Genomic DNA, 27,187 nt, shown 5'->3' with positions numbered 1-27,187 from the left:
TGGGGGTTTTGGGGCAGGGCAGGGCAGGGCAGGGCAGGGCAGGGTGGGAAGTTAACACATTTTTGACTCAAAGTAGGGGGATATCTTACTGAAGAACAATGAAAAATCATTTGTCGAAATTTTACTGAACTTCAATAGATGTGGGTGGGCTTATTGCCAGATAAATTATTAATTATAACAAGCATAGTGAGTATTGCTTAAGCAAAACATGTCCCCTACCGGCCCCCGCTAGTTATTACACTGTAATGATTTATAAAAGTAGTGCCATTTGGTGTTAATTTGGGGAAAATGTAAAGTATACGATTAGCTTCTAACTGATTTTAATGTAATAATAATGCAAGAAATTGTAAATGTAAGTATAATGACAGAGAAATATATAAAACCATATATAAAACCAGGGTTTTCTAAAAATAGTAACGTTGACCTTGACCTGACAACCCTGAAACTCAAACTTGTCTGAGATATTATGGTCCTTTGTGTTTGTGTGAAGTTTGATCCAAATCCCTCAAGGAATGAAGCGGCTAGAGCGCTGACAAGGATTTTCTAAAAATAGTAATGGTGACCTTGACCTTGACCCTGAAACTCGAACTTGTCCGAGATATTATGGTCCTTTGTAATTGTGTGAAGTTTGATCAAAATCCCTCAAGAAATGAAGCTGCTAGAGTGCTGACAAGGATTTTCTAAAAAAAGTAACAGTGACCTTGACCCGACAACCCTGAAACTCAAACTTGTCCCAAGATATTATGGTCCTTTGTAATTGTATGAAGTTTGATCCAAATCTCTCAAGGAATGAAGCTGCTAGAGCGCTGACAAGGATTTTCTAAAAATAGTAATGGTGACCTTGACCTAACAACCCTGAAATTCGAACTTGTCTGAGATATTATGGTCCTTTGTATTTGTGTGAAGTTTGATCCAAATCCCTCAAGGAATGAAGCCGCTAGAGCGCTGACAAACATGGGTGTTACGTACGTACATAGACGGATGGAGAGGAAACCTATAGTCCCCCAAGTTTCACTGGTTGGGACTAATAATTGATTTGTGTAGCTGTATCACAGATATCTAGCAAAGACAGTCAAACACCAGTCTAACAAGTTGTAAGTAATCTATGATACCTTTCATCCTTAATGTCATCAAATTTTATTTCAATTAAATTTATCCTAGCATTTATCAAATGTTAGGTTTAAAAAAAAAAAAAAATGAAATTAACTAATTGCCATCTTTTTTGATTGACTAAAACAAACCTAACTTAAAGTTTCCCAAATGATTCCTTTTAGAATCTTTCTTACAAGTGGATAAAATAATTTTCAAATAGTGCATAATATGCTACACTGACTTAACTTTTATGAAAACAGTTTCAAACACAAGAGGCCCAAGGGCCTTAGCAGTCACCTGAGTTATATTATAGGTACAAGTAGCTCAATTTAATTCGGTAATGATAATTTAGGTAAGGATCTTTCTATCCATGAACAGTAAAACATCGGAGTCTGATGAAGAAGATTTATTTTAACTTTTAACCATGCTCCCCATTTGGGCCCCACCCGAAAGTGTTATTTCCCTATATAAACTAATGCAACTTTTCACCCTCTGCAAGCTAGAATGGATGGCCCGGGGTTATTAAATTGAAAAATACATAAAGCCCCTGACGGAATTTTCATCCATGCACAGAATTTGATTGTACTACATCTGAGTCTGAAGAAGAAGACTTTTGAAATATTGGTTAATTTTCCCTTTGGGGCCCCTCCCTGGCCCCTGGGGGTTGGGATAGGAATCCAAATTTTACAATTTGATACCATCTTCCTCAAATGATGATTCTCACCAAATAAGAATAAATTCCTGCTGAAAATGAACAAAATATACCCAAAAGTTTCATTTCCCTAATATAAATTATAGTTAACTTTAGCCCCTCCCCAATGGAGAATGGTGGGTACTGAAAATTACAATTTAAATAAAGCCTCTGATGATCTTTCCATCTATGCAGAGAAATTGACTGTAGTACCTCTGAGTCTGGAGAAGAAGATTTTTTAAAATATTGGAAAATTTTCCCTTTGGGGCCCCACCCTGGCCACTGGGGTTGGGGTAGATATCCCAATTTTTGCTGAACAGGGTATTTAGGCAGTAAGCATTTAGTGATGTGTTTTTACAGCAGCTTGTACAAATGTATTTACTTATCGGTGGTTTTGCTAGTATAACATATTTACATAGCAGCTTTTAGCACTGTACATGGTTTATTTCAAAGCGTTCTTATTAGTTTTCCTTCCTGATTTACAAAATCAACTTCTTTCCCATAGAAAACTGATTGTGAATTATAGTTACCCCTGGCATTTCTGTTCGGTTTCAATTCTGTCCAGTGACCTAGGAATCACATTCTCGAGTGTGACAGAAGAATCAACACCAGGTAGAAGGGGAGACAATTCTCCTATCACAGACCACTAATTCTCACATCCCAACACAGGAGATACCATGAACCTACTTGTAACTCGTTGCTAGAGTTTTTCAAGAATTGATCTGTTAGTCTGCTATCTCTACATGACATTGTGCACCATATTTCACATATTTAAGTAGAAAGAAAATGTGTCCAGTGTCTGTGAAAGCAAAGTTTTTCCACTGTCCGCAACAGAAAAATTGTTTCACTATCTTGTTATATGCCACTAGGGCTGCATCCATACATTAACATAACGATATCACGCTACATATAGTAACAGTAGCAGCAAGGCGAAAAGATATTGGATTTTTTTAATGTCAATATTACAACAGGAAATAGACTTGGCATGACTTAAAAGTTTCACACACAATTTTCGTCTTTCGACGTGCATGCCAAACTGGAGCTGTCACTCGCCATGGGAACGAATATGAGTAGACTAAATTCAGAAACCACAAAATCAGGAAATATCTTGGGTGTATTATGCTACCCAAAAAATATTGTGTATTTTACCGTATTTAAAGTATCGTGATATATCGTTGCAGCCCTATATGCCACTACAGTTGTTAGTTCTATTGAATGTAGAGGCCCACATAAGGGTATTCATTTTGACTACAAACTGTCTTCAAAGTTAATGAAAACTCTTGCACTACAGAGATGCAAGAAAAATAACAAAATTTATGTTTGTTTTTTGATCTTCACTAAATTATCTCAATTTGGAGCTGATTTCCTGTAACACTCAATCTAGGTCAGTATTATTTCAAGGCTTTTAAAAGGCTAAAAGGCACACAATGTCATATCTCTTAAGTAGATATGATCCACTGCATTGTTTAGGCTATTATTTTATAGGGGCACCATCAGCCACAGGGTTAACATGTAGAAGTAATGTAGAAATGCTACTGGGTAGAGCGTGATACATTTTCTTATTGGGATTTCTTACAGCATATCACTCCTCTGAGATAAGTTAGTAGCAACATGATTAGGCAATAGATTCCCTAGGTCGTTCACACAGTAGCAGTGTATGTTACAGGTAATAGATTCCCTAGGTCGTTCACACAGTAGCAATCATGATTAGGCAATAGATTCACTAGGTCGTTCACACAGTAGCAGTCTATGTTACAGGTAATAGATTCACTAGGTCGTTCACACAGTAGCAGTCTATGTTACAGGTAATAGATTCCCTAGGTCGTTCACACAGTAGCAGTGTATGTTAGTATTGCTATAGGTTTGATGGTGTCACCAGAGATACCCTTACACGTAGACTAGTGACTAAATCACTGGGCATTTCCTGGGTTATTTTGTTGATTTCCCTTTGGATAGCTCGTTTTAATTCGGCTGTAGATTCCTTCAAGCAACCACAGAAATAAATCATATAGAAATAGGTTTTACCCATTTTTTTCATTTTCTTATAACAGATACATGGATGTAAAATCTGGTATAAATCTGGTCTACAAAAAAACATTAATAGCATAGGAATCAGTTTTTAAGATGCTGGAGTCATGGTAGAAATTCTCAGCAGGAGTGTATGACTATTCAGATCTAATAGTTAACCTGACAGATGTTTTAAATTGGTCTTTTTCTTGAAAATATTACACTGTAGACATATATATACATGTATTTAACATAAAAAATCTTTAGGGTACTGAAAATATATTTATTTTATTCAAGGAGACAATAGTACAATAATAACCAAGAAATGAATGGACTAAATTTTGGATTCTGAATATTCAACTTGCTCTAAAAATATTTCGATTTATAATCCAGAGACCTATGGATGGTCTCAGTATCCTGATAAATGACTTTTCTTTGATTATGTTATATCAGATACAAATGTCACACAAATGTTTACCTGGGACCAATCTGGTCTGGGGCTGTAGCTGCGGTTGGATCTTTCCAGGTAACGACTGGAGCTCAGAGAACTTGAAATCGAGTTGTATCGCCCCTCCTGTCGCAGTCGTTTGGCATTACTTGCATGCCCCTCCCACTCTGACACCTCGGGAGCTGCTGCCCGTTTCAGGGAGGGTGTCTCTAGACGTGGTATAGTGTAATCAGATACAGAAAGGTCTGGCAGGGAAGCAGGCAGGGGAGGTAACGAGGAGGTGGACGCATTGGACTGCTGACTTTCCTGTCGTCTGCAGAACAGAAGAATTCTTGCATTATATTAAACTACTTTACAGAACAAATCAAACTTTTATTAAATTCCTCATTTGAAGGAATTATCTATAAAAACCAACCTTTTAATCTCATCATTTCTTTAAATCTCATTCACAAATATCTCCCGTCCTTAAATGACCATAGCTTTTGAAAGGACGTTAAACAATATTAAACCAAACCAAATATCTTCATTTTTAACATTTTACGAAATATAAATGCTATTCAAACCTGGTCTAAAGAAAGTCATATTTTGTTCCAATACACTCATATCAAAAACGATGTGAGATATTTTTCTATAGCAAAAAAATTTCTTCATTCTACCCGGCAGAGCTGTAGGACCCCGCACAAAATATGACAGAAAACTGTCAAAGACCTGGAAGGTTTTTTTCCAATCTTATTGCAGAAGCATATAATTGTTTAGGGTTTTTGGAAGGTCAAATTGATGTGATAAGAACACGTCGGCTTTGCTTTGGTCAATGTTAATTTTTCAGGTTTATATCACTTCAAAATCACCTGCACAAAAACTTAATAATTACATTTTATAATCAAACTCTATAGAAAACTAATAATGAAGTAAACATAGATCCAAACATTTGAAAAGATGATAGAGCTTTATTTCAATCAAATTTAGAGGAAATGGCTTTATCCCACTGTAAATGTCAAAGTGATTAGGGTCCGAGCCCTTCCTAATCAATTCAGTATTTACCTCCTCTTTGATTTCTGGGTTGGTACTTCAGTGCAGTAGGTATCTTCTGATGGGCCAGCAGTTCTTTTTCTCCTGAACAAAAATAATAAAACTTACATAATGATCTCCCCTCCCCATAAAAATAATAAAACTTATATAATGATCTCCCCTCCCCATAAAAATGATAAAACTTACATAATGATCTCCCCTCCCCATAAAAATAGCAGAAATCAACTGCAATGTACAGTTATATCAAGTGATGATAGTGTGTAGGATGTCTTAAAGAAGAAAATTACAGTGTTTTGTTGACTGGTATGGTGAACTCTGCAAGTGCTGTATGTGTTCCCGATTCTATTCTAGTTTTTCTACTGTTCTTTACTAGTCCACTAGTGTGTTTATCGTGTAAATCACCTAACCAGCTGAAGTGTTCAGATTTCTGTGTTGCATGCTGTATTTATTAACAACACTGTGATCCTTGACTTCATAGTTTTTAATTGTCATGGATTTTATTGATCAGTGTCAAAGGGCAATCAATCGAATTTCATGAAATTCAGGTGAAAAGAGGGTTGAAAAAAGAAGACGAACACACAATGAAAACCTGTATACTTGGTAGCAGGAAGTAGAATTACAGCAACCACACAGTAATGCCATTCATGTATTGACATCAATGTTATTGTGACCCTGACCCATATATTCTGGCACATTAAAACAAGGTGTATTTTACAATACCTTTTCTCCTTTAGTGCGGTAAGAACAGATTGCATGTCTGGTGTTTTCCTGGTGTCATCTGTCCCAGGATCTTTCCTCCTCTTCTCCAACATCCTGTCAAGTGAATATTCAGCAGAATTACATATCAACAGTCAGGGCTATTCCAACAGTAACCTTTTCAACCAAAATTTCACAACAGCCTGTTCCTACATCAATTGGGAAAATATAGCATTTTTTTTATGAAATTGGGTGGATAATCCTGATTTTCTCCCCATTTTGGGGTAATAAAGCACTTTTTAGTCGGGGAAAGTAGTCAGTATTCGGCTGTAAAGCCAGGCAAAAAAATCACTGCCCAATGAAAGCTCCAAAATAATTCACTTCAATCCATGGTTAGGTTCTCTGCCTATTACGTCTTGGGGCTCTTCCAGAAATAAACATATGGAAGGGGTGGGAGGAACTTTTTTTAAAGAGATCCAACAACTCATCAAATTTTATTGCAGGAAACTTCAAAGATTTCAACATCTGCTGGGGACCCAGCTTTTGTAAAAGACAAGCGAAAACACTGACAAATCCTACATATGTAGTAGTGGCATCTTACAGCTTTATCACAATCTGTGTCGTAGGATGTAATAGTGGCATCTTACAGCTATATCACAATCTGTGTAGTAGTGGCATCTTACAGCTTTATTACAATCTGTGTAGTAGGATGTAATAACAAACCTAGTACCTCAGTAATTTCTAGCAGAATACAGCAGCGAAAAGACTGCATAAAAATCGTTGTGAATTTTTTCAGTCATTTCCCCCCTGAAGGTGTTGTAATTTACACTTAGAAAAAGAAAACACACAGCACATGGGGTTTAAATTTCATACTTTGAGCATACGAAACAAAAGGGAAATTTCAAAAATTGTAGCAGCCAAACCTAGTTTCATAGTAAATAATAAATATGTTCACAATTCCTGACACAAAGTCTACTAGCCTATGGCTACGGTATCAGACTAATGGATTTGTACACTCTTGATGACTGTATCTGGAAAAGACAGCAAAAACCCACCTTGGACTGCCAAGTTTGTGAGGATCTGGAGGGGCTATTTTTATAGTATTTGGACTTCGTACAGCTGAGGATCGCACTTTGGAGAGTGGATGACGGTCGTGCTGGGATAGTCGAACTGCAGGGACAAATCCTGGGGAGGCAGCCTCAGGGTAACTTGTATAGTTGCTATAATCATCTTTACTAGTGTACCTGCACAAAGAAAATAAATATAAGAAAAATATTGTTACCATCAATTAAAGCAAGCAAATTTGTATATCAGGACAATCTTGTGGCTGTGGTCCATTGTTGACATTTGGTGTAGACAGAATTCGTGCAATTATTCATTTATTGCAAATTAAAGCCCCCTTTTAATTAATCACTCAATGACAATGGATATTAAGGGTCAGACACTAAGTAATTTTACTTAGTAGTCCTAGTTGAAAATATTATTTCCTAGTCCAAGATTTCCATAGGAAACATCTGAGGCACGAAACATAAGTTATTAAATTGACTGTAAATGTAATGAACGTAAAACTACATAGAGATTATCTGATATAGTAAAGCTTTAAGAAAAGTTAGACAATTTATCTGTAATTTAAGCAGTTTTCCAAGAGGAATATTCATAAAATCTTAAGTTTGACATGCTTGGACTAGAGGACTTGTGCTTGCTATAGTGTAAAACTCTGGTATTCTAACCTACATAGAACAATAAAATAACAGTAAAAGCTATGGAGAGCAAGATAAGAGGATGACCCCTCCTTCACTGGTCATCCCAGTTCTTACACTCAAACGTCCAGAGCTAGACTTGTGCTCTGACACCACTTTGTTTGCAAAACTTATCGGATTTGGCCACAAGGACAGCTGATAACAGTCAACTATTAGTCCTTGCAATAGATCAATCAAAGCACAAACTCTCCATGTTTAGGGGGAAACATATCTGTTTAGTGTATTTAAGCATCAATAAAAAGTTTGGTGCCACTGTTCCACTATATAAAGTAAACAGTTAAACAGATATTATACCATGATCATAGCAAGAAAAGAGGATAGTGTGCCCTTAAATTAAACACAACAAACCAGCCATCCCGGGCTTCACAATCCAAACGATCTTACAAAAAAAGGAAATTCCCTTTAGTGTAAAGGTTGAATGTACAATTGAAATTGCCATGCAGCTCTCCACCTTTGTAAATGTATTAGCCTTCAACACCAAAACAACCCATGGTTCTAACTCCCTGTCACCAAAGGAAATCTGCGACATTAATACACCAGAGGTGGTATACAGATTATTGGAGGAGAAGAATAAGGCCACAAACACCATTTGAAACAGGAAAAAGAGTTAGACTTCCCCTCGGGACTGAACCAGCGACCCCCATCTTTGCAGTCTGCTGCTCTACTTAATGAGCTAAAAGGAAATTTCTTTTAGTGCAAAGCCATTCTGTTCTGGTCTCAATGGAGTATAACATAAAGATATAGATAGAAGGCGTCCATAATTCTTTGTACAATTAAATTGTGCCACACCTGTATCCCACAACCACTGTAGTTTCCTCACTCATGATCAAGACTCATTGGATAAACCTGCTAGGAGTTGGTAATCATTTTTGGCTCCCCCCTATATTGGGTAACACCCTGAACGTGATTTCATTGGTCAATCTTTGATTTATGACGTCATATTGCAATACATTTCAACATTATTTTCCAAAGTGATGTCATGCTCCATGGCGATTTTTTTCCCATCGGAAACACACATAAGTAAGTATTTTTGAAGGGAAAAATGTGGTAAAATACGAACATTATGGGAGACACAGGTCCCCTAGCTCATGATGAATAGTTATCACGTTTATCTAACTCTCGTTAGTTAATTTTCATATTGTCAAAGACACTCGGTAAACCTGGTGTCTTTATACAATTTGAAGATTAACTTACATGAGTTAGATAAACATGATAACCAAAAACCATTCGTTGGGAAACCTCAGACTCTACACAACTTTAAATATATTACAGATAATTCATATATTAAGATCTATAGACATATATTCCATTCTACCATTTAAGGTTGCCTACATAGATAAGTTGCCGATGAAAGCAGGCTACACTTGTGTCATCTTACCTGGGACTGACTATAGTCTCCAGTCCCAATGCTCTTTTGATGGTTGGAAGAAAGGGTATTCTTGAATTACTTTCACTTGTTGAAGTGTCTAAAGAAGCTTTCACTGAAAACGAATGTCTTCTTGCAACGAGCTGACTTGGTTTTCGAGTTCTTAATCCAAATCCGGCTACAGGCGATGCCACACGTATTGCGGGAGAACGCATACCGGGTGAATTTACAGGAGACCGCCATTTATCGAACGATCTGTCAAACTTTTTATCATTAAAGGACGAGTTTGAAAATCCATTTCTATGCATATTTTCATCAGAAGAAATATTGTGTGTGTATTTATGATATGTACTCCTTGAACGTGAATGTGGCGACAAGCTCTTCTTTTTCCCTTTTCTTGACAATGACACTTCTGAATTTGCCTTTGCCGGTAACTTCAGTTTCGTTGCACAACGTTCACCGGTTGACCAACCGAAGATTATGGGGAGTAAAATACTTAAACAAATGGCGATTAAAATCGTAATTACGCTAAAATATGATAAAATATAAATAAGGAAAAAAATTAAAATAAAAATCACAAGTAAAATCCTAAAATCAAGCTGCATGCTTGATTCACACGCGGTAAAAAAACATAAAGTTTAAGATTAATGGACAACTTCCGGTTTTGTCGCGCTGAAGTAACTAACGGTAAATGACTAGATAATAAAAATATGCATGATTTAAAATAAACATTTTGAATGCGTTGTTTCTTGCTAAAATAATTCCTTTGCATTTGCATTGCTTGATTTTACAAAGAAAAGTTTTCTTTTCAAAATAAAAATTTAAATAAAGAGACGGGCAGTTTGATATTCTTTGATTTGATTGGGTACAAGATAAAAGGCGGAAACTTCGAACGATCTGTGGAAGAAAAATTGTGTTGATGTTTTTTTAATCACGGGTAAGGACATGGTGATTCGTGTATCAGTTTTTATAGAAAAATATTGATATATGCGTAATGTTCAACGTGTCCGTAGTCGGCTTATGGGTGCAAGTTTTACTGAAGCTACTGCAGTATTCTGCAACCAGTTCCTGTTAGTGTTATAGGAAGTACTAAGTAGAGCACTGCCAGTAGGGCACGTTACAGTTCTTGTGTACATCGGTAGTAAGTGTAAGCCTATCCTACAACACCCCAAAACACAATCTGTTGAGAATACCGTTTTGATTCCCCACAATTACGTTGGAATTGTTTAGTACATTATTTGAATGGCAAGGAAATTTATCATTTGATTTCTAAAACAATTGTCTAGGTGTGATCACTTTGTTCAAATTAAATACCGTGTAACTTGGAAAAGGGGAGCTTGAGTGATCCTTTTGATATATGTGTCTGTCCAGTTATGGATTTGAAGCGCTTTGTTTTTGCATTATGGTGATTGGATTTTGGGCAAAGGGAGGCAATCCGTATTCCATTTAACAGTGTTTTTAAAGGTAAAGCTATATTGGAGTACCTTGTATTATTCTTACAACTGTTAAGTAGAGTTCTGTATGTTTAAGTTGCAGTGTTTTGAAAAATAAAAATTCAGGAGGAGAAAGGAAAGAGGGGAGGGAGCATCGAGGGCATGTTGTATCTAAGTGGATGCTCAGCTTCGTATGTCTAAATTTTGTGCCCCTGACTCTTTGATTCAATTTTAAATGTAAAGTGTGGCAATCATGATATTACGCTACGAAAGTGATCATACAGCATGGAAGGTAATTTAGTTTGTTAGTCATGAACTGATATTATATACATGTAACAGGATCCGGAGAAAGACAGAATGTAAGGGCCAGACTGGAGTTTGAACCCGCGACCTTCCGAACTCTAGACTGGCGTTCTAACAATTGAGCTACCTGGTCGTCGACTATCGAACCAGTCTAGTTTCGCTACGTACATATATATATATGACTATCAGCAGACAATACACTATTACTGGTCAATGTGCTATTTTTATATAACCTATGTACACTGTAGCTACTAATATGTTATATCATATTCATCAATTCTTTGAACTATTTCTACCAGTGATTTTAAAGTCTAAGATATTTGAGTGCTTCTTTTTGAGAATCCAGGATTTGATATTAATCCAGTATATACCATATCATTTTCAGCAACCATGAGTTTTGAATTTCTGATTCCCGTTGCCCGGGATGACCTGCTGAACAAAACAGATGTATCACAGTTTGTTGTTGATGAGGTGTTATCACCAAGAGAGTTACCAGGTGCCCTTCATGGTGGGTAGAGGTCAATCTATTACTAATCTAGCCTACATTAATTCCTCGCTTGCTATAACATGACATTGTTATGAGGTATACCGGTATACCATTTAGTATGTCATGTTATAGCTGCATCTTTTTAAAAGCACAGATAATATTTGTTATAATATAGTTAGACTCAATACAACTCAGACGGGATGATTCTGAAACAAGTAATGCAGTAACAAACGTACAAGTAAAAGTTCAATGTAGAACATCATTTAACTGGTGAGAGAGAGTCATCACTTTCACACAGAAATAAGGGATACAGTTACTGTCCAATCCCTGCTTAAACAATTTATATGTAGTTTCTTAAAGCAAAAACTGCTGATGCATGCAGTAAAAAGCTTAAAACATTTTCATTTGATTATTTAATTGAGATAATTTCAAACTTCAATTGTCACTGCCAATTTTAAGTTATCACATCATGGCCATACCATTTTATCTCTAGAGACTACAGTAGGATAAATGTGTTATAAGGTAAACAATAGTTATTGATTTCTTTTTTTTTTCTTCAAATTTTACAGAACTGAAGACAAACCTCAGAGCTCATGGTGCTCGCATAATTCTGGAGAATTTTGACGTCCTGTTTAGTGTTCTTTGGTAAGTATAATATCACAAAGTAAATTAGGGAAGTTTCTTATCGTTTGATTCCAGGTTGATTCAGCCCTTTAGAGACTCCTAATGTGAGCTGTAAACTTGGAAAAGCCTAATTTTAAATTTAAGTTCATAACAGGAAAGAAAAAAACCTAAATAGTATGATGAATTTCCTATAGAAATGATGAAATATTGTTGGGTATGGGGAGCGGAAAGGAAAAAAAACTACTAGAATAAGATTATGATGAAGAGTTCAGCTTATTGATCATCCCGATCCACATCATACTTAAAAAATATTTCGACAGATTAACAAGGATCCCTGTAACACACAATAAAAAACTGCATTGGAAGCTTTTTCCTCGCAGAGTTTCAGATAGAATTATGACAATATGACTAGTACTGTAGAAATCCAAAAATAAAAAAGAAGCAAAACATTTGTAATTTTCATGGATTGATGTTTTCCTTTTAAAAAATTCCTTTTTTTTTTGGTAATTGCACTATTCCACTCAATATGAGTTTGTATATATTTTTTTTCACGTAGTACATTTGTATATATTTATTATAGCTTACAAAAAGATCTTCCTCAGGACCTGAAGGAGGATGCCTGGGAGCTTGTTGTGAAGAGTGAGTCAATTTCAATGGTTTAAATTTTTACAAAGTTTAGGAAGTAAACATAACATGCATTTAATCCATTATCAGTAACTTAGTTAAAGCTGACAGTGCATAACTTAGAAGCTTTCAATTGAGAGTAATACAAAAAAAAAAAGTTTTATTTTCTGGTTTTGAGACCTTCCCATCGCTTCTAAGGAAGTGTTGACATTTTAGTTTGTCCTTGCTTGGTAACTAGTATGGGTCTCGCTGGGTATAAAAAGCGCATTACCTGTCAAACTGGTAATCATTCTACAACTGACTGTCTTACAATTCAATGCACCGTGCACCCTGGTCAGCAAGGATATCAAAAATAAAATGCACTCACCTGAAGTATTTGAAACACTGCCAAGCTGGTTGTTACTTATGGCAACTTCTCGAAAATTGTGTATCCAAAATAAAAAGTATATTACTGAAAATACTTCTATAAATCCCATATATATCATCAGTCTTTCACGTGCATAGAATTGCACCCACACACGAAAACTTTATTATGAACGCTTAGTCCTCGTCATGAAGGTGCTTTTATAGCAAAACACATGCAAAATGTGACGCTCCCAGGTGTGTTGTCAACAATGTGAAACTTGATAATTGAACCGTTCTCATGGAAATGGTTGGAATTAGTATTGTTTTCACACAGGAGGTTATATATCTAAAAGGTAGTAGGCATTAGCGTTAGTCGNGGCTGTGCATTAGATATTTTAATTGGTTGTATTTAATTTTACTACTATTTCCACCTTTCTTAGATAATTGATATCTTCAACTGATCTGATAAAAAATGTTGATAAAGAATCATGAAAGTGATCTATAGTATATATAGTAGTGTCGCCTTGCGCACACATTGAACAAATGATAACCGGTTTGATGGGTGATGTGTTTTTTATACCAAGCGAGACCCATACTCGTTACCAAGCAAGTACATTATAAAATGTCAGCGCTTCCTTAGATACGACAGGCGGAAGAGAATTGTCACTGGGAACATCTCAAAACCAGAGAAAAATAAAACTTATTTTTTAAATCTCAATTGAAAGATTTTTAACTTGCACTGTCAGCTTTAATGTTTAAAAATCTATTAACACCTTAATTTGCATAAAAACAAGATAAATTTATATATTCAATTTTATTTAGAATGTGATTTTTATACATTTAATTTGTTGATCAATAGTACACTGATTTCACTTCAAGGTTATATATATGATTACTGTTTCAAACTTTCATAGTCACCTATTAAAATTAATGAAGAGGCAAAACATAGAAAATAAATGTTTTCTAAATGTTTTATGTATTTATAAAGGATCTCATTCCTTGTCTCATGTCATTTTGAATTTGATTTGATCATGAAGTATTTGTTTGCTGTTTAATAGTTACGAAATCCTTGTCAAATGACCTTGCAAATGTTCTGGAAGATGCTCCCCCTGTTAAGGAAGAGAAAAAAGCCAGTCTCAATATGGTCAAGATGGTCTGTTACCTTCTGTGTCAGTACATGGAAATGTTGGATGCAGAGGACTCCAAACCAAGTGCTACACAGCTGGTTAATGCAAAGGTAAGTAGTACTGTTTGAATGGTTAATTCACATTCTTTTCTATATCCAAGAACAAAAATTCACTACACTTAAATTTTCTTTTCTTTTTTCACTCTCTGTAATGAGGTCCAATTTAAACAGCATAATATACATACATGTAGTTATCAAATATGGAAGGGTGAATTTAATATTGGGTGAAAATAGATTTTACCATCAAAGGTGAAAATGGATTTCACCGTCAAAGGACGAAAATTTCCCCTGAAGACTGTAAACTGTACATTTCTTAAATTTTATAATTAGAATAATGTCGTCAAAAATATCTGTTCAAGCTGCCACAAATTTCATCAATATCCTTTTTTTAAAAGTTCAAGAAATATGGTCGGGTGAGAAATATGGTGAGAAATATGGTCGGGTGAGAGAAATATGGTCGGGTGAGAAATATGGTTGGGTGAGAAATATGGTCGGGTGAGAAATATGGTCGGGTGGTGCAGTGGATAGTGCACTGGCTTTCACCAATGGCTTATGCAGCCATGTTTGATTCTTGAATCAGATGTAAAAAGGTATCGGGCCACCTGCCCAACCATGTGAATTTTCCCAGGGTATTCCTGTTCCTCCCACAATACGATCCCCTGTACACTTCCATCTGGGCCAATGTAAGTTGATCAAACTTGTTTCATAATTAATGTAAAGTGTCACAGAATTGTAAAGTTTATTATTAGAGCGAGAGCTGCAGATTGTATTTCCCTGACTGTGTTGTTGTGCAGGGCCGTGCTAAGTCCAACAAATCAAAGAAGGGGAGTACAGGGATGGATTGGGATGAGGAGCGAGGGATGGGACTTAAAGCCCTACTTCATCTCGTGTCACTCAACATACACAGGCTGTGGGACCCGCCAATACCTAATGAGGAGTTTGTCAAGTACGGCCAACATGTTATTCACTTCTTTTGTATTAAGATGTGATAGATGTAGGGTTATACAATGTATGAAGAAACTTTAAGCGATGTTGAGATCTGGGACCATATTCATGAAACCATTTTCATGCTCAAGCATGGATTCTGTGCTCAAACCAGATTTCTTGTAACTCACTTAAATCATGTTAAACAATTGAAAAGTGAAATGTAAATTTTGAAAACAGTATCCAGCCTTAAGTCACTTTAAGTTCTTTCCAAATCAGTGAAAAAAAATAGTATGGGCCCAGGATTATGAGTCTATTTATAGGTAGGATCAATTGAAGTGCAAATTGTTTCATATTTTGAACTTTCAAGGGTGCTATGATTTGGGCAATGTTATAAAGTATTTCTACACAATATTTGTGATTCTGTTTTTAATTTTCTGTCAAGAATTAATGAAACATAATTATGGTTGTTGTAGATGATGATACATGTTTTCTGTTTCTTTTAGCCTGGTTACAAATTGTTGTTACAAGTTATTTGAGAATCCTGGACTAGCTTATGCATCTGCCATGGAAACAAGACAAGTGATGAATCACATCTTAGCTGTCATGGTGAAAAGCTACAACCATAGTCTGGGTAGGTACCTAATGTGTTAAATATCAAGATAAAATTGGTGCAACATATCTTAGTCTCTAAGCTAAGCAAAAATCATTCAGGTATTGTTATTGATAACAAAATTTGTGTTTGTTGAACATTAACCATTAATGAAAAAAAATTACAGCACTATTTATGAATAAATAAATAGATGCTATTTTAAATTTTGTAATATTATCAAACTACAGTGAAACCCCAATTAATCAAACTCGCATTACTCGAATACGTTCCTCGAATAGTTCCCTTGGTCTCCACTGTGTTCTTATATTGTGTATATTCTGTGTAAATTAACCTTGGATTACTGGAACTGCCATTGCTCGATTACCCCCATGTTCTTTGAATCTGAATTTATCCCCAACCACTCAAAACCTTAATATCTAACCCATCCATTCGTCAAACAGGTAATCACACCTGAGTATCACACCTGTGTATCACAACTGCATATCACACCTGAATATCACACCTGCCTATCACACCTACTGCGTGCCATCGACATGTATCTATCCTCTAGTATACGTGATATTTGCAGTGCTCATTCTGTCTGTTGTCCCACCTGATAAAAGTATGACGATTTGGGAAAAAACCAGATTCATCGAATACCATGTTTTCCTAGAACTATTGATCTGGACCCACGAGTTTGAGTTAGCAGGGTTTTACTGTATTTGTTTCAAGAGGCCTTTCTGCACACCTTTTTCTGTATGTTCTGCATTTCTTAGGAAAAGTCATAAAAATTAATTCTGTCAGTAAATCATTATTAAGTCTACCTCTATTATCTGGGACACTAACATACTAAGATGTGAGTTAAAGCTGTACACTACTATTGGCTGTAGGCTGCAGTCTGAAGGTGGTACAGTTGGTCCAACACTTTGAACATCTCGTTGTTCCCTTGGCCCAGACACTACAGGTCATCACAGAGGAATTCGGGGTCAAAACAGTTCTGTGTGAAATTACAAGGTAAAGTCATAATCTATCATCAAATCTGAGCTTTTGTATTCGTTTAAAAGTCTGATGTCTTTTCTTTAAGATTGTAATATACCAAGTTAATCGGAATGATGAGTTTCATCAGTTTGGTATGAATAACAAATGCTAAGTGTTAACTGTTAACTAGTTATTCTACTCCAGCCTCTCTACTTAAAATCACATTCTGTAGCTAGGAGGATTAACACCTGAACAGATTTGTTTGATTTTTGTACTTTTATTACTTTAGTGTGTTTACATGTATATATTTCGAGTTAAGTGTATGTCTTAGCCAGGATAAATAACCCAATTTGCAAGATCATTTCGAAATACCATAACGAAATAAAGACAGTTTAAAAAAAAAGAGAAAAGAAATTAATAAGATGCATGTTTACACTAACAAATTTGGTGTATTCTTTAGAGAGATTGGGCGTCTGGCTCCAGAGGATGCCGTCAAGGACTCTGCAGGAACTCGTAACTGTTCCACCTTCCTGGTGGAGATCGCTGACAGGATCCCAGCGTTTGTGCTGCCCAACATGAGTCTGTTGCTGTGTCACCTCGACAGTGAGCCGTACATCATGAGGAACTGTGTGCTCGGTGTGATTGGAGAGATACTAATTAAGGTTCTCAATAAGGACGGTCTGGACGACAAAACCAAGGCCACCCGTGATCAGTTCCTCGACAACTTGGAGGTGAGAACTACAGAATATCTTTATTCAAGTAGAGATACACGGATTGTTGTCCCAGTTTATAAGGACATAGTGATGATTTGTTAAAATGACAGGGTTAAGTTTCATGAAAAATCTTCCAAATATTATTTTACCTGACATATCCTTTTTAACATGAGCCTGAGGAATAATTAATATGCATTGTTTTATTGATGTCTTACATTGTGAGTGGAACTGAAAGAGTAAATGTTGTGTTTTTCCCAAAGTAAAAGTTAAGTTAGTAAAACACTTCACAAAAATTAAGGAATATTTGTGAAACTTGGGCCTGACCTCATTCTAAGATTTAACAAAATATCATCAAATTACTGCTTCAAATAAACCCCTTGCCAAACATGCAAAAATTTTAGTACCCCATATGAAAGGTAGGAGTTATGAAATCTCCCAGCCCTCCATTGGCATTTTCCCTGGTAATGTCACATGAATTGCAGTTGGGAACAGTGAAAGTATAATGAAGACATGCAAGATGGTATGAAGAGTAAGAGGTATACTTAAACAGTGAGACTTATCTCACTTTGCCCTTATTCTGTCGCTGAGATACATATAATAGCCCCCCACACATTGTGATGAATGTCAAGTGTTGATATGCCTTATGTTGTATTACAGGATCACGTCCACGACACTAATGCTTATGTCAGGAGCAAATGTCTGCAGATCTGGACAGCAATAGTGAACGAAAAGGTAATTGCTGTAAAATTGATCAAGCTGAACAAAATGTCCAGCTGAACCAGCTACCAAGATGCTGACTATTTTTCAAAAGTAAAAGTTAAATCGTTTGTACACATGTTTGTGAAAAGGGTCCTTTATGATGGTATTTAACATCAGTCACAATGTTTTTTGGCACACTTTTTTGCAATTGTGTTACAAATGACTTGTCATTTCAGGGACTGATGTTGAAAAGTGCTTTTAATATTAAATAACACTGCAAACTAATCATGGTTGTGCACTAATATTTTTTTCTCAGGTGAAATTTTGTAAGATGGAAATGCATTGTGTAAAAACAGTCACATAGAAATATGCTATGTTACCATAAATCTGAGGGTAAACGTAGAATTTCCCTGTCCTACATACACAAACACGCGACAGAGTTAGGTAACCATAAACCTGAGGGTGAACGTAGAATTTCCCTGTCATATATGTACAGACACACGACAGAGTTAGGTAACCCTAAACCTGAGGGTGAACGTAGAATTTCCCTGTCCTATATACGCAGACACACGACAGAGTTAGGTAACCATAAACCTGAGGGGGAACGTAGAATTTCCCTGTCCTATATGTACAGCCCCACGACAGAGTTAGGTAACCATAAACCTGAGGGTGAACGTAGAATGTCCCTGTCCTATATGTACAGACACATGACAGATAGGTAACCATAAACCTGAGGGTGAATGTAGAATTTCCCTGTCCTATATGTACAGACACACGACAGAGTTAGGTAACCATAAACCTGAGGGTGAACGTAGAATTTCCCTGTCCTATATGTACAGACATGTGACAGAGTTAGGTAACCCTAAACCTGAGGGTGAACGTAGAATTTCCCTGTCCTTTATGTACAGACACATGACAGGGTTAGGTAACCGTAAACCTGAGGGTGAACGTAGAATTTCCCTGTCATATATGTACAGACATGTGACAGAGTTAGGAAACCATAAACCTGAGGGTGAACGTAGAATTTCCCTGTCCTTTATGTACAGACACATGACAGGGTTAGGTAACCGTAAACCTGAGGGTGAACGTACAATTTCCCTGTCCTATATGTAAAGACACATGACAGAGTTAGGTAACCATAAACCTGAGGGTGAACGTAGGATTTCCCTGTCCTTTATGTACAGACACATGACAGAGTTAGGTAATCATAAACCTGAGGGTGAACGTAGAATTTCCCTGGCATATATGTACAGACACATGACAGTTAGGTAACCATAAACCTGAGGATGAACGTAGAATTTCCCTGTCCTTTATGTACAGACACATGACAGGGTTAGGTAACCGTAAACCTGAGGGTGAACGTACAATTTCCCTGTCCTATATGTAAAACACATGACAGAGTTAGGTAACCATAAACCTGAGGGTGCACGTAGAATTTCCCTGTCCTATATGTACAGACACATGACAGATAGGTAACCATAAACCTGAGGGTGAACGTAGAATTTCCCTGGCATATATGTACAGACACATGACAGTTAGGTAACCATAAACCTGAGGATGAACGTAGAATTTCCCTGTCCTTTATGTACAGACACATGACAGAGTTAGGTAACCATAAACCTCAGGGTGAACGTAGAATTTCCCTGTCCTTTATGTACAGACACATGACAGAGTTAGGTAACCATAAATCTGAGGGTGAACGTAGAATTTCCCTGTCCTATATACACAGACACACGACAGAGTTAGGTAACGATAAACCTGAGGGGGAGCGTAGAATTTCCCTGTCATATATGTACAGACACATGACAGTGAGGTAACCATAAACCTCAGGGTGAACGTAGAATTTCCCTGTCCTTTATGTACAGACACATGACAGAGTTAGGTAATCATAAACCTGAGGGTGAACGTAGAATTTCCCTGTCATGTATGGTCAGACACACGACAGAGTTAGGTAACCATAAACCTGAGGGTGAATGTAGAATTTCCCTGTCCTATATGTACAGACACATGACAGTTAGGTAACCATAAACCTGAGGATGAACGTAGAATTTCCCTGTCCTATATGTACAGACATGTGACAGAGTTAGGTAACCATAAACCTGAGGGTGAATGTAGAATTTCCCTGTCCTATATGTACAGACACACACGACAGAGTTAGGTAACCATAAACCTGAGGGCGAACGGAGAATTTCCCTGTCATATATGTACAGACACATGACAGTGAGGTAACCATAAACCTCAGGGTGAACGTAGAATTTCCCTGTCCTATATGTACAGCCACATGACAGTTAGGTAACCATAAACCTGAGGGTGAACGTAGGATTTCCCTGTCCTTTATGTACAGACACATGACAGGGTTAGGTAACCATAAACCTGAGGGTGAACGTACAATTTCCCTGTCCTATATGTAAAACACATGACAGAGTTAGGTAACCATAAACCTGAGGGTGCACGTAGAATTTCCCTGTCCTATATGTACAGACACGCGACAGAGTTAGGTAACCATAAACCTGAGGGTGAATGTAGAATTTCCCTGTCCTATATGTACAGACACATGACAGAGTTCTCTAATTATTACATACATGGTTTTCTAGTGCCTCCCGCTGAGTCGACAGGTCAGTTTGACCACTCTGGTCGTTGGTCGACTCCAAGACAAGTCCAGTTCAGTCCGCAAGCAAGCACTCCTGTTGGTCACCAACCTGTTCAAGTGTAACCCCTATGCAGCTAAGGTATGTTTCTATGTTTTCCTACAAATCTGTAGAATCTCTCGGATTAGGAACATGACAAGACAAGATAATTTTCCTTCATTCTTTTAGAAACTCTTCAGGAAATCTGTATTTTATAGTCTATTTAATAATTAGCTGCTGAATAACTATAAAGTCTTAATATGTTACAGTTTGTTTAAGGGATTTTGTAGAATAATACTGCTAAGAAACCTGGATCTTCAGCCAATTTTGATGAAATATTTATTATTGTTTTCTCTATCAATCAACTTTTCTTTAGTTATACCCAAATAAAATATACATGAATCATACTTGTAAATTGATCTGGTGAAATATTTCAATCACAATACAGTTTTCGGTGAAAGAATTGGAACAGAATTATGAAAATGAGGCAGAAAAATTGAAACAGATGATGAAGGAGGAGGAGGAGGAAAATGGTGGACAAGGTTTGTGTCCCTTAAAGCCCATTACTGCTATAGACTTTGATTATTTTAAACTACTGAACATTGATAGTTTATTTGTTGATCACTTGTTCGCAGATGTTACTGATATAATCTAATTTGAAAAATATATAATTCAATATTGCAGCTTTGCATCGGAAGGGGAATTATTGCCATGTTTTGCTTTACTTTTATTGTTATGCAATCTGATTAAAATCATTTGAGTGTGCCGCGGTCAAGGTCACGTTCAGGTGACCTTTATATCTATATATACTCATTAAATTTTGACCAATCAGAGACCCTCTTTCAAAAGGGCGCTCGGAGTTGTAACAAATATGGCGGACATTGATGGGAATGATGCGAAAGTTCTGAGGTTATTTGGGATTGATCGTCTGAAACCCGAACAGAAAAAGATATTCGAAGCTTTATTAGAGAAGAAAGACTGTATGGCGGTGTTGCCTACGCAATTATTACCCAATGGGTATGTTTTCCTTGGCGTCATAGAAACTTCAGTTCCCACCGCCATATTTGTTTTGGAAAACTAATCTGTTTGATACCCCTTGCTATTTATCTATCAACCATGATATTCCGATTCCCTGGCAAACTTTTGCCAGTGCGCCTCTGATTGACTCATCTAAAGGTCACTTGAACGTGACCCTGACCGCGGCACATTCAGATGTTCAGGCAGAGCCATGTAACAGATGATTTTAATCAGATTGATTGTTTTGCTGCTTTCTGGTGTAGAGGTAGTTTCAAACACATTGTAAGCATCTGATAGTAACTATATAATAGTAAATTATCTACCCTTTGTAATAGGAAACCCAATACTAGGAAAGCTGGAGGCTGACTGGCGCGTGATGGAGATAAAGATAAGTGAGGCACTCCTCGACGAGGGAGAATCACAGGACACTGAGGAGAAGGAAGAAGAGGAAGGATCACAAACTAAACCCTCCGATCCTCTTATCACTGATGAGGACACTCCGGACAGGTGGGTTTCAAAACTTTACTAATTATCATGTAAATGTGTTTAGGACTATTCCATAATTTATTGTATGGGGCACCATATTAATATATAATGGGTGGTGGGGTTAAAACCAGATCTACCTACCATTACTTATACTACGGGTGGTGGGGTTAAAACCAGATCTAACCACCATTACTTATATTACGGGTGGTGGGGTTAAAACCAGATCTACCAACCATTCCTTATATTACAGTTGGTGGGGTTAAAACGAGATCTAACCACCATTACTTATATTACAGGTGGTGGGGTTAAAACCAGATCTACCTACCATTATTTATATTACAGGTGGTGGGGTTAAAACCAGATCTACCTACTATTATTTATATTACAGGTGATGGGGTTAAAACCAGATCTACCTACCATTACTTATATTACAGGTGGTGGGGTTAAAACCAGATCTACCTACCATTACTTATATTACGCGTGGTGAGGTTAAAACCAGATCTGCCTACCATTACTTATATTACAGGTGGTGGGGTTAAAACCAGACCTACCTACCATTACTTATATTTAAAAAATTCTAAGATTTTATTTGTGGGGGGATCTCTAACCCCCCTCCCCTATGGTTAACTCTGGAACAGCCCTAAGTATTGTAAAGGGGAGTTTTGTACAAATGTACGGTAAAAGTTTGACAAATATTCATATATGTACTTATGAATTCAATCAGAATACAGGATTTTCACTAGAGGTATGATAATATGTAATATGGGTTTTAAACTAAATTTCAGCATTAGTTATTAAACATTTACAAGGTCACGAATTACTACATAACATTGATGTGTTCACAGGATTTGTAGGCTTTGGTCCATAAACAGTTATTGTGTCTCCAGGTTCTACTCTAAACATGTTTTTTTTACTTTTCTAGTGTGACAGAGAGAGTGATGACCCTTCTGATGGAAGAGAAGCGGTGTGCTGCCCACAAGCTGATGACCGCAATGGTGGCAACCTACCCTGACCTTACACAAGAGGCCTCTCAGCAGAGTGAAAGGTTGTACAAAACATGGGGTTTATCTTGGATTTCTTCATCAATTGTTCATTATCAGCAATTTAAAATGATAACCATACTTGAAAAAAAAAATTAAACTGTAAAAAATAATATTTTTAAGACATTGTTTGGTTGGAAAAAGATGTACCTAAAATATATTTGATGAAACATATTGAAGATCATAGGAAAGTGAAGAAAAAAGCTTTTGGTGCTGGTAAAGTATAAATTGGCAACTTATTTATGTAAAAAAAAAGCAGGGAGAGAAAATCTGCATGTTTAAGAACATACTGGATATTGTAATCTAACAAGATACCATTGCGCTGCCTTATTTTGGCACAACCAAATTTACAGCCAACAATCAATTTGGATGTGAGTTAAATTTTGATTTTTCACTTGACATTCAACAATGTGCACATGATAATGGGATGTGTTATTGCCTTATCCAACAGAACGGATTCACAAGACTCATCTCAGGGAGACGGCTCAGACATTATACAGTGTCTTAAAAAAATATTTATGAGTGAGTATTTCATATGGTTCACATTGTCAAGTTTCAGATTCTTCATGATAAACTTGATTGATTGTTTGTTTTTAAAAATAATTATATCAGTGGCGCTTGATGTCAGCAAGAGTGTTGTAAGATAATGCAGTTTTGATGCAGGTAAATTTGTGGTATTTTGTGCAAGGGTAGGTAATAGCTTATAATTTACAAGACCTAGGCCCCTTTCGCATATCCGGTTCAACCTGAAAGAAAACGACAGGCGCAGATCTGAACTGAGGCTGACAGAAACTAAAATGCTGACTATTGCTAGTTTGCATTAGTTCTTTATAAAACAAGGTCAATCCACATGTAGATTTGAAAAAACGTTATATAATTTAGTGGACGCTTAATAGAAAGACATATTATTCTTTATGTATATTGTTAATTATCTCCGAAACTGTGCATTTCTTAGCTCTGTCTACAGTTCGGTCCAAGTGCGTCTGTTTATCATGGAATATTTCTGCACCACCTGAACCGCTTCAACCTGGATACACGAAAGGGGCCCTAGGAGTGGTAACTTGTGTTGCCTGAGAGATAATAAATAAAACTATTTTACAGGACAGAGGAGAGGTAACTTAGAGCTGGCAGCAGAAGCTGTTCAAAGTCAAATGTCCGAGGACCAATGTGGAGTGGTCAGTGATGTGTCAAAACAACAGGTGCTCACCTGGTACCTAAGGGTAAGTGTGCCTGTCATAGTGAGAGAGCTCGCCTGGTACCTAAGGGTAAGTGTAGCATAGCGAGAGTGCTCGCCTGGTACCTAAGGGTAAGTGTGCCTGTCATAGTGAGAGTGCTCACCTGGTACCTAAGGGTAAGTGTGTCTGTCATAGCGAGAGTGCTTGTCTGGTACCTAAGGGTAAGTACCTGTCAGAGTAAGAGTGCTCGTCTGGTACCTAAGGGTAAGTGTACCTGTCATAGTGAGAGTGCTCGTCTGGTACCTAAGGGTAAGTGTGCCTGTCATACTGAGAGTACTCGTCTGGTACCTAAGGGTAAGTGTGCCTGTCATACTGAGAGTGCTCGTCTGGTACCTAAGGGTAAGTGTGTCTGTCATACTGAGAGTGCTCGTCTGGTACCTAAGGGTAAGTACCTGTCAGAGTAAGAGTGCTCGTCTGGTACCTAAGGGTAAGTGTACCTGTCATAGCGAGAGTGCTCGTCTGGTACCTAAGGGTAAGTGTGCATGTCATAGTGAGAGTGCTCATCTGGTACCTAAGGGTAAGTGTGCCTGTCATATCAAGAGTGCTCACCTGGTTCCTAAGGGTAAGTGTTCCTGTCATATCGAGAGTGCTCACCTGGTACCTAAGGGTAAGTGTACCTGTCATACTGAGAGTGCTCGTCTGGTACCTAAGGGTAAGTGTACCTGTCATATCGAGAGTGCTCGTCTGGTACCTAAGGGTAAGTGTTCCTGTCATATCGAGAGTGCTCACCTGGTACCTAAGGGTAAGTGTGCCTGTCATACTGAGAGTGCTCGTCTGGTACCTAAGGGTAAGTGTACCTGTCATAGCGAGAGTGCTCGTCTGGTACCTAAGGGTAAGTGTTCCTGTCATAGTGAGAGTGCTCGTCTGGTACCTAAGGGTAAGTACCTGTCAGAGTAAGAGTGCTCGTCTGGTACCTAAGGGTAAGTGTGCCTGTCATATCGAGAGTGCTCACCTGGTACCTAAGGGTAAGTGTACCTGTCATACTGAGAGTGCTCGTCTGGTACCTAAGGGAAAGTGTGCCTGTCATATCGAGAGTGCTCACCTGGTACCTAAGGGTAAGTGTGCCTGTCATACTGAGAGGGCTCGTCTGGTACCTAAGGGTAAGTGTGTCTGTCATAGTGAGAGTGCTCACCAGGTACCTAAGGGTAAGTGTGCATGTCATAGCGAGAGTGCTCGTCTGGTACCTAAGGGTAAGTGTGTCTGTCATAGTGAGAGTGCTCGTCTGGTACCTAAGGGTAAGTGTACCTGTCAGAGTGAGAGTGCTCGTTACTTATCTTAGGTTAAATGCCTGATTTCAATCATATTGATAACTAATTGATAACACAAGTTTTATGTATGGTTGAAACGGCTTTGATGTTATAATCATACTATCCTTATGAATTGTTATAACACTTATTTACAAACAGGACACACTGGCCTTTGCTGTGGAGACAGAGAAAGCCTTTCCGGTAATCTGTCGTCTGTTGGGATCAGAGAATGTATCTGATGTCCTAGGAGCTGTAGAATTCTTTGTGACTGGGTTCAAGTTTGGTCTGTCCTCAGCCATGCAGGGAGTGCGGCGCATGTTGCCACTTATCTGGTCCAAGGAATCAGGTGTGAAGGACGCTGTTGTGGATGCTTACAAAAAGATGTACCTATCTCCGGAAGGCAACAGTCAAAGGTCAGAGGTCAGCGAGGAAGGACTTAGTAGTTAAAGGGGTTAAGTAAGCAATGATGGGGGTCTAGGTCCTAGGGCAAGGGAATGGTCAGAAAAGAGGAGAAACTTAGGGAAATAAGGTCAAGAGAGACATATTAGGAGTCGAGTCAAACAATCAAAGAGAATTAAATAAAGGAGTGCGTTCTCCAATAAAACCTTTTTGATGTAACATTTAATTAAAAAAAATAGCCAGGACTTTATTTACATTGAAAACATGTCCCAATTACTATTTTAAGATCAAGCTTGAGTAAGTGAATGCTATTTAAATTTGAGGTTGTTTTGAGAAAGATGAAATCCAAATTGTATAGTCTCTTAAATGCCTGAAATTATCAGCTCGGCTTCAAATAAATGTTGTCAACACAATCAATTTCAACATATTGTACTGCCTATTTTTATTAGGAATGGGATTGTGCACAATACAAAGCCCTGTCCCTCAACACAATTCAATATAGTAGATGGGCGATGCAGGCTCCATGGGCCTCTTGTTTCTGTAACGAATTGTTTAACTATTTCTCAGTGTGTTGTGTTTTACAGAGCTTGTGCCCTGGCTGTAGTGAAGAACCTGTCAGCTCTGACGTTCGGTGTTACTATCGGAGATTTAACGTCTCTGGAAGGCTTGGTATGTCACATTCTATATACTAGTGGAAAAGGTTACGTGGATAGAGTCGAGAGCTTAGCAATTTCATCTGACGGCACATACAGGAACAACATGAAGACATTAGCACTGCAGTGCTATTCTTGCAACAAGCTTAATAAGCATAAGTATAAAAAAATACAAAAAACAGATACAAAATTATAAAATACTACAGTTGATAAATGAAGTCCTAAAGCGAGGGTTTGTGTTGTAGATGATGGAGCTGATGAAGACAGGAGACCTAGAAAGCACTGTGATGAAAATTCTGTGGGAACGGTTCACACTGAAAATCCCAGACACATCAGCTGAGGACAGCCGAGCTGCGATCTTGCTTCTGTCTATGGCTGCAGGGTATGTTACTCAAGGGAAATATTTTGTCGATGGTATTCCAACCAGTCATATTTATCTTATTCATATTGACACCATCACAATTTATCCCACAAGTTAGGGGCAAG

The 27,187-nt window shown here is 37.5% G+C and overlaps 2 protein-coding genes across 4 annotated transcripts in view; one reads left to right on the top strand and one right to left on the bottom strand.

Moving 5' to 3' along the window:
* The window catches only part of LOC110442940 (mucin-5AC-like), a 22,326-nt gene extending 12,577 nt beyond the window's left edge, over positions 1–9,749 (bottom strand). For 2 of the 3 annotated variants that reach the window (XM_021486831.1, XM_021486832.1), the window contains exons 1-6: positions 9,102–9,749; positions 7,019–7,207; positions 5,988–6,080; positions 5,280–5,351; positions 4,269–4,551; positions 3,675–3,764 (exon numbers count right to left, since the gene is read on the bottom strand). In XM_021486831.1, the coding sequence (XP_021342506.1) occupies positions 3,675–3,764; positions 4,269–4,551; positions 5,280–5,351; positions 5,988–6,080; positions 7,019–7,207; positions 9,102–9,694 (1,320 nt within the window). In that variant the 5' untranslated portion in view covers positions 9,695–9,749. The remainder of the gene's footprint in view (positions 1–3,674; positions 3,765–4,268; positions 4,552–5,279; positions 5,352–5,987; positions 6,081–7,018; positions 7,208–9,101) is intronic. The other variant, XM_021486833.1, reaches the window with a different exon arrangement.
* Positions 9,750–9,951: 202 nt separating this feature from the next.
* Positions 9,952–27,187, top strand: part of LOC110442938 (condensin complex subunit 1-like) — a 35,087-nt gene continuing 17,851 nt past the window's right edge. Inside the window, exons 1-19 of the mRNA XM_021486829.1 lie at positions 9,952–10,026; positions 11,211–11,333; positions 11,882–11,957; positions 12,517–12,575; positions 13,964–14,142; positions 14,886–15,037; positions 15,522–15,649; positions 16,498–16,621; positions 17,046–17,316; positions 17,956–18,030; positions 20,592–20,726; positions 21,073–21,166; positions 21,977–22,148; positions 23,050–23,172; positions 23,619–23,689; positions 24,269–24,387; positions 25,809–26,062; positions 26,633–26,717; positions 26,947–27,083. Of these exons, the coding sequence (XP_021342504.1) occupies positions 11,216–11,333; positions 11,882–11,957; positions 12,517–12,575; positions 13,964–14,142; positions 14,886–15,037; positions 15,522–15,649; positions 16,498–16,621; positions 17,046–17,316; positions 17,956–18,030; positions 20,592–20,726; positions 21,073–21,166; positions 21,977–22,148; positions 23,050–23,172; positions 23,619–23,689; positions 24,269–24,387; positions 25,809–26,062; positions 26,633–26,717; positions 26,947–27,083 (2,372 nt within the window). The 5' untranslated portion in view covers positions 9,952–10,026; positions 11,211–11,215. The remainder of the gene's footprint in view (positions 10,027–11,210; positions 11,334–11,881; positions 11,958–12,516; positions 12,576–13,963; positions 14,143–14,885; positions 15,038–15,521; positions 15,650–16,497; positions 16,622–17,045; positions 17,317–17,955; positions 18,031–20,591; positions 20,727–21,072; positions 21,167–21,976; positions 22,149–23,049; positions 23,173–23,618; positions 23,690–24,268; positions 24,388–25,808; positions 26,063–26,632; positions 26,718–26,946; positions 27,084–27,187) is intronic.

Source organism: Mizuhopecten yessoensis, unplaced genomic scaffold (assembly GCF_002113885.1).
Source record: "Mizuhopecten yessoensis strain PY_sf001 unplaced genomic scaffold, ASM211388v2 scaffold716313, whole genome shotgun sequence".
Taxonomy (NCBI): domain Eukaryota; kingdom Metazoa; phylum Mollusca; class Bivalvia; order Pectinida; family Pectinidae; genus Mizuhopecten; species Mizuhopecten yessoensis.
This window is presented reverse-complemented; position numbering and strand designations above follow the sequence as displayed.